This window comes from Fistularia commersonii, chromosome 25 (assembly GCF_037954325.1).
Source record: "Fistularia commersonii isolate RoL2024-O1a breed Wild chromosome 25, RoL_Fcom_v1.0, whole genome shotgun sequence".
Classification (NCBI taxonomy): Eukaryota; Metazoa; Chordata; class Actinopteri; order Syngnathiformes; family Fistulariidae; genus Fistularia; species Fistularia commersonii.
Window position 1 is genome coordinate 3,401,687 of NC_141308.1, and position 11,965 is coordinate 3,413,651.

General features: G+C 40.6%; 1 protein-coding gene across 1 annotated transcript; it reads left to right on the plus strand.

The window, feature by feature from the left end:
* The first annotated feature begins 2,954 nt into the window (after positions 1 to 2,954).
* Positions 2,955 to 5,862, plus strand: tmem275a (transmembrane protein 275a). Its single transcript, XM_086173040.1, has one exon. It carries the CDS (start codon positions 3,098 to 3,100, stop codon positions 3,716 to 3,718), a length of 621 nt encoding a protein of 206 aa, XP_086029166.1. The 5' UTR covers positions 2,955 to 3,097; the 3' UTR covers positions 3,719 to 5,862.
* Positions 5,863 to 11,965: the final 6,103 nt, after the last annotated feature.

An 11,965-nucleotide genomic window follows, 5' to 3' on the forward strand; every position in this document is an offset into this window, starting at 1 on the left:
AGATTTCCGTGCTGTGATGCTGAGTATTTGCGGGTTGCATTGACGGTTCTTAGCACTGGGAGCTGGATGAGTCTGCAGTGTCTTGATGACAAGCAGCAGTTTGTCAGGCTTCTAGCCACAATCCCAGCCCACAGGCCTGCTGTGTCTGTATGAAAAATAACCCAGTAATAACACATAATGGACATGTAATTTCCTATCATTCAGATGGGATTGAGTGAGTGACAATACAAACACATGACGAAGGGTGTTTATTATCTGTCATTTGATAATTGTCAGAACCAATTTGTCTATCCCTGAATTCAGTGAAGAGTCCTCTTTTTCATCACGACGATGCATTTTGGGATCCATTGCACGTTTTTATTAATCTACTTTGACAACAACAAAATCATCCTTCCTTTCTCCCTTGGACATAGCCCTCCCTGCTTATCAGGAAGAATGAAGGTTCAGCCCAACCCATTGGCATCACTTGCAGGACCCAGATATTCCCTCTGTGCTGTCTGTAGAGCATATTTGTGTATCTTTGGTTTCACTTGTTTATTGATAAATGGTTGATAAATGACATTGAACAACTTTCAATTACAATATTGGATTTTTTTTCGTCAGTTGGAAACTTGAGTTATTTAAGGATTCATTGGCAAACAGATTAGACAATGAAATAAAGAAACATCCGATAGTTATAATATTCCTACTACTACCACCACCACTACTACTACTACTACTACAACTATCAATAATAATAATAATAATAACAATAATAATAATAATAATAATAATAATAATAATAATAATAATAATAATAATAATAATAATAATAATAATAATAATAATAATAATAATAATAATGTGTGGTTTGCATGTTTGTGCTGTGTCTGTGTGTCTTTTCTCCGGGTTCTACAAAAACATGAGGTAGAATTATTGGAATGTGTGAATGAGTGGGTAAATGGTTGTTTGCCTCTCTGGCCTTGTATCCTTCCTCTCACCTTTAGACACTTGAGATGGGCTCCAAACACCCTCTTATGAATGCAGGTCAAATAATGTTCATATTATCCCAAGGGAATACACTTAAGTGAATAATCAGTGATCATTACATTGAAAAGGAGGACCACCCATTACCTGATCTGTTTCTTTTTTCCATTTGTGAATACAATTAATAATGAATCAACTGTTTGGTAAGATTAAAACAAAACGTGAACGTCTCAAAAAATGTATCTGTTCAAATTGAAGACATTTGATTTTTAAGGGGGACTAATTTCATTTCCATTCGTTTCGGGAAAATGAATCGGGTGAGATAAACTTGTCGGTCATTTAATGTGATCTGAATCCCATGTTATTTCAAGTTGATTACGTTTGTTATTATTTCCTTCAATTCTTAATTCTAACAAAAAAAAAAAAAAGAAAATTTACAGTGATTATGTCGGTTTTAGAGATCAACGTGAATAAATAAGGGTGCCGGCAGAGCAACACCCTTCACCTTCATCATCCTCTTCACATACACGCACACACACACACACACACAGGCATGAGGCGGGAGCGTCACATCCAGGGGTTCGCAGAGGAGGGGGGGGGAGATGTTTCTGCGCAGCGGATGAAACACGAAACAAGACGACTTCACACCAGATGCCTCCCTCTTCGCCCTTCCCTCCTATTTCCGTTGACCTGTCGGGAGTTGCGTGCGTCTCGATCCACAGACGCGCGTCGCGTCGCGCCTGTGTGTCAACAGAAGAGACCCGAGTGATCCGTCCTCTCCATCCTTATTTGATACATCCCTCGAAACGGCAGCGTTCTCCGCCACAGACTCCGTGTCTGTCATGACTCGTGGTTCCAGGACTGCAAAACTACGGAATCGAGATGAGAATCCGCCGCGTCCTCTCCAGCCCATGGGCATCACACTCCGTAAATAGTCTGGGAATTCTACATTCGCCTTCATTAAACAATGGAGACCCTTAGTAACCCATGTCAGCAAGATGGGTAAGACGTTTCTTTAATTGTTTCCATGTTACAAAGAGATCCACACATCAGCACAGCGTCTATTCACATGTATTCTGAACCCAATTCAGCATTAAACTGTTACATATCATAACCGGTATCATACCCTCATCCTGCCCCTCCCCCTCTGTCCCCTTCTACCTCTTCTTTTGCTTGCTTCTGAAAGGGGGCATGCAGGAAAAAAAAAAGCAAATTTGATTTTATCTAAATACTCTGATGCTTTTTTCTCCAGTGATCAACGTGGCATAAAATGAAGCCGCTGCAATGCGATTGCGGGCGCATTATTTTGACCGAGGAGACAGAAAATTAACAGCATCAAGTGTTAGAAGTGACCTGACTGAGAGCACAGAGAGCAGAAGGTGCAGGCTTGCGTTCGTGTCATGCATTGGATTATATGACATATTTGTGCAAAAGTAAAACAAAATGAATTGAAACGTTGAACATGAATATGACCGCCTAAACGTTCGCATCGGTGACTTGTCGACAAGAATTACGACTTTTGTCACATGGCATTTAAACGCCAGCAAAAATAAATACGCCGTTCTCCGAGATTTTGATTTAAGAGGCCGCACTACATTCCACTTCCTGGGGATTATCGCCAGTTTTAACTCCACTGCTGCCACCTTGCAACTGTTTTTCTTTCCCTAAGTCAGAGTGACAGTGTTTTCTACTCCCAAGATATCAGAGATTTATTCGATCGTGCCCAGCGAGAAATGACAACAGGGCAGAGTGATGAATGTTCAGAGCGCAGTGACGGATTACGCCGAATCTTTCAAGGATACTTGACTGTAACCACGGTGATTATTAGATTACTGTCCAGTGATACAAGTGCACGAAACAGAGGAGTGTAATGAGTATACTCATCACGGTTCCATTCATTCCTTGTGTGTATTGAATAAATTTCTGACTGCTGTCATATATTGTCATTTACAGACAAAGGTGATTCCTTGCTGTGAGCTGGACAAACACACACACACACACACAAACACACATGCACGTATGCACATGCACATCCACATGGTGGTTTTGTAACATTGCTATGGGGAATATGCTGGTCTGAAACGTAGAAAGATTTGACAACACATGGAAAAGAAGACCTGGATGTGAAGACATGGTCATCACAGATAGAAGCACTGGGACCCCTGTGCCCAAAAAGGAGCCCCAAAAGAAAAAGAAGAGAAAGTCACGGCCCCACGGCCTTCCCTCCCCTGCACTTTGCTGCGCCTGTGGCCTATGCATCATGCTAGCTGGACTCAACATAACCTTGGTGGGAGCGTTCGCCTTCAGCACACTGGTGCCTTCTGCCAACCCCCCGATCATCATTGGACCCATCTTACTTCTGGTGGCCTTTTCATTCTTCGGGGCTTGTTGTGTGTGCAGCCGTTTACCGCCTCCCCACAGCTCACGGAGCTCCAAGGTAGGTGGAAGGGCCATGGGATTAATGGGACACGGCGGGCTGGCCGGAGGGGCTGCGTTTGAAATAGAGACCAGTGAGCACACGCTGCAGGACACTACAGCTGTGCAGCTCAGCCCGACATCCACCCCTGGATCCTCCCAGGCGTCCGGCCCGGAAGAAGAGGCTCCCGATGCAGCCCTGCCTGGGACATGTAAGCTCTTTACCATGGAGACCAATGGCCCTTCCTGTCTTTCCGCCACTGCATTCTACTCAGCCTCCACAGCACCAGGAGGGGAGGTGAGGCTCAACCTGCCACGAGAAGAAGTGGTTACCTAGCAGAACTAAATCTCTTCCACAACTAGTGTGCTTGTTGTGTAAATAACCCTCTGGGTTTGGCTTGCCAAGTGTGATTATGTACTGTACTTTATGTAGTGCCATGTTTCTGAATGTGACAAGTTGTCAGCAGTGTGCTTTTGATTTTTCTCGTGCGATGCAAACCATCTGATAATTAGCATGCAAACTTTTTGAAATGTCCATGTCTTTGTGGTTTTCGGAATTAAAATTCCTACCTCCTTTGTGCTGTTCTTGTTACAGCTTTTATTTTGAATGTGGGGCATTATGCATAATTTTCATGTAAAACTCCAACTGTGTCGTCATTGTAAGTCACCACTAGGCAGTGACTTAATAGGGCTCACATGAGATATGTGATTTTTGATTTGTTCTGAAATGTTACAGATATAATGTGAAAGGTCAGTTGACAAAACAAAACAGTTGAACTCTACAAGTATGTTTGCTGTGACATTTGGCATTTTGTATTCCATTCTCAGTGCTGGACTAGTGTGACGTGGCATAAAAATAAAGGTTGCAGGGGTCCCAAAGCAATATTCTCCCACCCAAGATTAAATTCTTGGCATAGCGGCTAAACACAATAAATGTGTTATAAACAGTGGTGTATGACGACATGCTGACATTTTAACGTTTAAAATGTTGGATCATGGAAGGATTCATGTAGTTTAGCAACACTGTGACTATTGTGTTTTGGCCACATCCCAGATGATTTGTTGTTCTCAAGTTGCTAAACTGTAAAATACAGTCTATGTAAAACGGAATCGGGACTTAGCGCACTGCAAAACATCGTACTAGTTTATTGTCATGACTTTTGAACAGATGGACAGCAGAGATAGACACAGAAGGAGTATGTTATCCAGACATATATTTGTGAATTTCGCTATTCTGAATCCTGACTTTTTTCAGGTCTGATCTAAAAATCAGACTCCAAGAAGCCAAGAACTTGAGTTTAATCGCATACAAATTTAACTTTTCCCTATCACTGTGTGATGTTTTCTCGTCAGTTATGCAACTGACTTGCCAAAAGAGACATTGAAACCCTGCTTTCCTGTGAAAGGAAAGTTGCCTTAGAGTGAGATATCAGGATCAAACGAAAGAGGGCTATTTTACAGTTAAAGTGCACAATAGCATTTTCTTAAGATATTCGGAATTGGATTTGTATTCCACATTATTGGGGAATCCTCAAAAGCCTCTGATGTTTGTTGATACGATGCATGCAAATGGCTTAAATGTTGCGTCCTTTACATTTATATGGAGCAGCAGCTATCTTCATAGTGGTGATACACACTGACCACAGTGTTCCCTTATATGGCATTATCTGTCATTGTTTGTGACACAGATCTGAAAAGAACCAGTGTCTCTCCTGGCTTTAACTCGTGACACAGAAGAGCGTCAAGTCAGATTTTGCATGTTACGTTTCTGATCTGAATTTGGGAAATAATGGCATCATCCGGTTGTGTACTATTGTGGCTGTCTGCGTGTGTGTTTTTATTCTGAATTTTTTTATCAATTTTTTTTTTTTTCTTACCTATGTTGCAATTACAGACAGACACTTGCAAATGTAAAAGATGTGGAACTTTTTGAAAGCCAATTTTATTTTAAACAGTGAGAATTAAAATGTGAATCCTTCAAAGAAAAATGATCTTTCAGAAGAATGGAAGGTTATTAATTATTGTGCAAAACATGATGTCGTATTGTTTCTTTATTGCAGTTTGTGTCATCATTAAGCACGATTAATAAAATGGCTTGGAGCTTTTGAAATCTCTTGGTCACGGAGGGAGGTTGACTAAAATTTGATTTATTCTTGAGAGAGTAAGTATGAATGGTGTGCCTGTTTCTTTGATTATTTCTTGTTACAGATTTAAAAATGCAAAGTTATAATTTGACATAATAAAATACGACACATTTGGCAAAAATAATCACCATGATTTCCAGAGACATACATGCTTGGTGACCTGAGCACTGATAACTGGCTGTGTGTGTCTGTTTGCGTGTGTATTGAGAGCTTCATTCAGAGGAAACCAAGTATAAACAGAACTTTTGTAGAAACAAATGGTCTATCATGTGGGTTCAGTGGTCTCTAGCAGCATGATGTTCTGTGGGTGTTGGCTCCAGAATTAAAGTTTAAACAGTCCCTTTAGTCCTGTGTTTGGCTTCTTTTCACCTGACCAGTGCACAAATAGATTAAAACCTTTGTAACAACAACGTCAAATAGGGTGATTTCTAAATCTTATTAAAGTTCTAGTGAGCAGCCTTCCATCTGTGTTTCAGAAACCACACGAAGGCCCTCTGACTACCACTGCGGAGGATCCTGACAAAGAAAGCTATCATTCCATGTTGGTTTTCTGTCACCGTTATTTACAACAAAACTTTATCTTTCATTTTTTTAATCTCTAAAGAGATTTAGTAATTACCGTTCATACTGCTATGTACATCTGAGACCGAATCTAAATATGGAAGTGTTATGGTGGAGGGGAGGCCATAGTTGAATCTATATTATATAGAATAAAACCAAGATGTTTTCATGAGCACTTATTCTGTGCTAGATCTGATCAGTAGTTGAAAACGTAAATGTAATAATGCATTACAGCTATATCAAACACAGACAAGACACTTGTGGTCGAATCTTAGAGAGCAGAACAGAAATTCAATAGATAGTTGACTTCACTCGAGGAACACCTTGATTACTTCAGCTCAAGGCAAGACACTAGCACAGTGAGATGAGAGGATGAAATAAGATTTGTTACATGCAAGAAGAATTGCAACATTGATGAAATGCTGGCCTTGGTTAGAGGGATACTTCCTGTCTCGTGTCATTTATTTCATTTAGGTTAATTTGTGATTCTAAATATTTCACCACTAGATGGCGCTAGAACTCAATCTATGATTTTGGGTGTCGTTCTTTCAATTTATTTTTTTCACTGTTATTTTTCATCCAACCGACAGATGTCAGTAGATTATTGCAAATCTACTGTACGTTGACTCTCATTGAGTCTGTCTGAGGATAAATAGAGCAGCAGATTGCGTTTAATGAATTTATTACATTGCAATTTGCTCAGATCATTGCCAAATAAGGACAGGAAAGGTTGATTATCACGATTCATTGCTCAAATACATTCGTTAGATGAACCGTATTTAAGCCTAGGTGGTATACCACTTGTTTTCAGTAAGAAAGTTGTTAACTGTGTTTGAAGACCCAACTGCATTCGGAAATCTCGCCTGACCCACCCCCCAAAAAAGGTGGTATCACTGGGAATGTCCAGGTGATAAAACTACTGAGGTCTCTTAAAATGATGACATGCAAGATCACGAGTGTCCTACTTTCCTTAGAGCAGGGTTGAGCTGGATTTTTGCGGTCAAAGGCTGATTTTCAATTTCACTCTTGGACTTTCATGAAAAATTTAACCATGTTTATGTGGTGTGTGTATTTTCTTTGGACACACTTGTTTTGGACACGACAATGAAGAATACTGGATGGATTGTTTTAAAGATGTGAGGATACATATGTCCACTGCATGTATTTGACTGGGTAAATAATCCATAATAACAATATGATTTTTTAAAGAAAATACACAATCTATCATAAGTACATATCAGTAATGTCAGTTTTCATTCAGGAAAAAATTTAAGGAGTCAGGAAGAATTTTATGCAGCAGATGGTGGGTTGAGACTGGGCATTGATACTGAATGAGCCAGGTGGGAATCTCAGCCAAGATACTGAAGCTGTCATACTCAGGACGCAATGGGATTTTCTGTGATCAAAATACGCCAGGGCTTTCGACAGTTTGGGAAAATGTGGACATATTGGCAACACATTTTTTTTTCATTGCCCTCATTTCCACTTTACAACTGCTGTCAGGTTTATGCTGCATCGCCCATGCATAGGCGCTCTCTTGCACCTACTGCCTGCTGGCCTTGACTGAAAAAGTACATAAAATGTAAAATCGTTTGCAAGCTGGAGGCTCAAAGACACAAAAATATTTGTAGTCTTTGGAACATAAACATGCTTCAGGTGAGTTGCAGCTTTGGGGAGAATGTTTAACTCTATGTCTGTTGAGCAAAGATCAGATCATCATCTGTCCCCGATCCTTCCTTTGTCCTGGCCTTGCTTTTAAAAAGCATGTTTTTCGCCATAAACCTGGATGTTCCGCCACATGATTGATTTGATTTAACTGTAATGATTTTACAGCATGTTAATAGTTGATAGACATAAATATTGTTTGGGAATGAAACACACAGGCTTCCTCGCTGTAAAGGTTATTGGGTAGCCCCTCTGTTCCGTGACAAAAGGTAGATAATTCTAAACTTTCACTGGTGACTCTATGTCCATGATCTGGTATTGTTTTCATGACAGCAATCAAAACATGTGACAGTGGACTATTGACTTTTATTGTGTAGAAATAACAATATTCAGTCTTCAGTCTCAGACAAAAAAAAAACAACAAAAAGGGCAAATATGTACTCTAAGGGTGTACTAGTAAATATTCTCTTTACCTCTCAAACAATCCTGTAATTGCAAGATATATGATGTATATTGTGTATATTGATGACCTCCATAAAAACATATATCCTTACTTACTTCTAATGCAACTTTGTGTTGGAAAAACAATGACAAAATTGCTTGTGCATCAAAAAGGATCCATGTAAAACCAATTTGTTGACAACCTCATTGCTTGTACAGATGATGATGATGAAGCAGTAGCAGTGTATTCTCCTGAGAGGCCAGTGTTTGTTAAAATTACTGTTTAAAAGTAACACATCTAAACTCAGATGCTGCTGCAGGATATCAAGATCCTGCACACTGACAAACACTGCCTCAGACACTCACTCACTCACACACACTCACTCACACACACACACCTGCTATAGCAAGCACTCCATCCGCTCTGAACCGGAGTGTTGCGGATCTCGATGCCCCGATGCTCTGTTCATGATGTCTTACATTGATGTGCTTGTGTGTGAGAACGCTCTGAGTAGAATGAGTCGGCAGAGGGAGGGGGATGGAGAGTGTAATCAAGCTGAAAAGATTAGGGGAAGATGAGCTGCTGAGCATCTATGAGAGCAGACACTGGTTATATAACCCTAACCCAGTTTGCTCTGCTTCTAAAGGCAGACGAGGGATGGGGTGAGGTGTGTGTGTGTGTGGGGGTGGGGGTGGTGGGGGGGTGGTTGGGGTATTGAATTGAGGTGAATCTTGTCTTTTATGTGGAACTAAACCAGACCAGTTATTATCTTTTATGAATTTTCTGCATTGTTCCATTTCTATGTAACAGTTAACATAAAGGTGCTTTCCAAGGACAAAATCAATGATATATATATATATATCTAATTTAAAACTTTATTTTTTTTTTTGCAAAGGAGGTATTCTGCTTGGGCAATCGCTTCATTGTGCTTGAGGGTGTAGCAAAACATTTCATGACATAGCCTGCAATTTCTGTCTGCATAATATTAACTCTAGATTGGTGTTTGAGCTGTCCTGTATTTGATTAAAGGTAGGACCCATCAAACAATGTAAAACTGTCACTAGGTATGTTACACTGTTGTGTAGAGGCATTCTTTGTGACCATATCTGCTGCTATCAATTACATGAACAGTCAGAGGTTGACATGGAGAAGAATGCTACTTGCAGATTGGGGTTGAAGATACAACAGATTGTGATCAAAAGCAGCAAGGGGCCTTATAGTAATGCTCCAGTGCTCTGCATCCCAATGGCCACTGACAATAAGACCCACGTCTTTCTTAACTCTTCCATTCACCCTCAGTAAATGGCATTTTATTCCCATGGCTGTGCTGTTGCATAACCCAGCTTTTCACAAGCCTATATGTGGACCCTTGGAGAAAGAAACATACGCAGCAGTGTAAGAGCAGCATATCAATGCAGTTCCGGAGAAAATAAAAGCACCAAAAACCATTACAAATAAGACTTCGACCACCAGCGGTGGAACCATAAAAGGGGGTTGGGGCCGGAGGTCTTCAAACAAATGGGGCCTTATATATATATCAGGGGAGTATTAAAGTGTTGTGATGGCCTGAAAGTTTCTAGCTGTGTATCTGCCAGTCACTTTTCATTGAAAATGAATAACTCATTTCTAAAATCAGCCTCTGAAAAATCAGTCAGTGTTGTCTCTTATTTACTTATGATTTAATTGCGACGAGGGACGATGAGGTGTCTGGCTACATATATTTCATTGCATTGATTGTAAATTGTATTTTTTTAATGTATGGGACATAATAAACTAAACTTGAAACTCTGTCATGTGCAATGACAGAGTGCAATGCGTTGACATGTGTTGCCCCCATGTGCAATGTGTTGACAGTTGTTCCTGTTTTCCTTTAGTTTAAGTGGGTGTCTTTGGCCTGTTCCCTGGTTGTTACATCTTTGCATGTGGACCATTTGTTTATTCAAGAAAATCAATGGGGGGACCAAAATAGAAGTGATCATGTGGCAACTTTTAAAGGTGACTAGTTGCCAAATATACACCTTGTTTGTCCAACAAAAACAAAATGATATCGTCCTGCAGGGACTCCTGCGGAGGGGGGGCATGCATTATTTCTAAAGAGTTGTAAGTGCATCTATGAACTCACATCATAAAGACAAGATGGTGATCAACTGTTTCATATAATGACTGTATGCTTTGATTACCGAAACAAGATAAGCCAATTGAATACATGATTAGGATGTCCTGGGGTGCATAAAGACTGGTAAACAACATGTTGTGCTGATGGCATCCAGCAGAGGTCCCAGTTTTTCCAAAAAAAAAAAAAAAGGGGGGGGGGGTGAATAGGGGAGGGCACTGCATGTAATGCACTTCTCCACTGCAGACTGCTTTAGACCGGTTTCTCCACTCTGCATAGAGGTTGTCATATTCTGAAATTCTACATCAGGGAAATATCAGCTGTGTTTGCCTATGTCTCACTGCACTGCTGTTGTCTGAATGGTTAAATCGCTGGAAAATATTGTGATACATCTTTTAGTTCTGCAAAAAGCAGATGAACAAAACTGAACTCCCTTGCTGTGTTTAAAGACAATATTATAGGTTTGTAATGCCATGATAACAGCTTTGCCTAAGGGTCATTTCATCTCAGATATCATAACAACCGGTTGTTTTGTGCCGATCTGTGCTGTATTCAGTACTTCAGATAAATACATTTTGCAGTGTATAATTATTACTGACTAGTTACATGATGTGGTAAGTGTTGATCCTTGTTTATATTAGAGGTCATCATCTAAATGTCACCAAGAACCACGCATTGTGTGAGACAAAGCCTCCTCTCGGTAACTAATGATAAGGATAACTGTGGAGAACGCGACAGAATACCCGCAGTACAACACACAGTGACCACCAGGACTAACACAAGTTCTATTTCCTGCTTAAAAAAGGACCAATTTTGTGGTGTGCTGGTGGACACAAGCCACCTGTAGAAGAGAGGAAGTCTTTCTAGCTAAAAGTCCAGAGTTTTTTTCTTTTTAAACTGAAAAACAGTTTACCATGGCAGCACCTACAGGCACACGGGGCTCTTAGGAGGTGACCTGTCTGTGTCAGCACCGATTACCATCCACTGCCATAGTAGATGCCGGGTTTCAGGAGTCCTTTAGAATGAAATAAAAGAGAGATGCTTTACACTTTAATGACTTTCCCACAGTAGCTCTCCAAAACAACAGCTCCCCTTAAATTGCTGCCCTGGCTGGGATTCGAGGAGAGTCCCCACTGCTCAACAGAGGAAGGGAAATACTGAGCACACTGTCTGTCCACTCTGCAAGGCCAGCCAACAAGGGGAGGATTGGGGATAATCAGGTCTTTATGTGGCATGGGGCCTCCAGGGGACAGCTTCAGTATTGTCCAGACAGCCTCCTCCCTCACCCTGGATTCATTGTTCCTTGGGGTCCGACACATGGTCACGTTGTGACACCCCCACAAGACAAACTTGGGTTTTGTGGATCTTCATCCCCATCAGACTCACACCCATCGGTCAGTCTGACGCATTCTTCTAGGTTTTTTTTTTTTCTTGTTTAGATGTTCCGGTTTATTAAGGCGGTTATGCAAATCTATGACTTGAGAGTCTGATTATTATCACACTGCATCCAAAAAAGTCCATGTGGGGGGGTTGTCCTTTTTCATTTCATTTGACTGTTAGCGGCTGAGCAGAGAGATATTATTTCTCTGTGACAGCGAGTGAAATGGGGCACTTGTGAACAGATAAACAAACAATTTTTTGTTTGAAAGAAGAAGTAAT

Excerpts from the sequence above, each read along its gene's own strand:
- tmem275a (XM_086173040.1), top strand. The coding sequence starts at position 3,098 with ATGGTCATCACAGATAGAAGCACTGGGACCCCTGTGCCCAAAAAGGAG.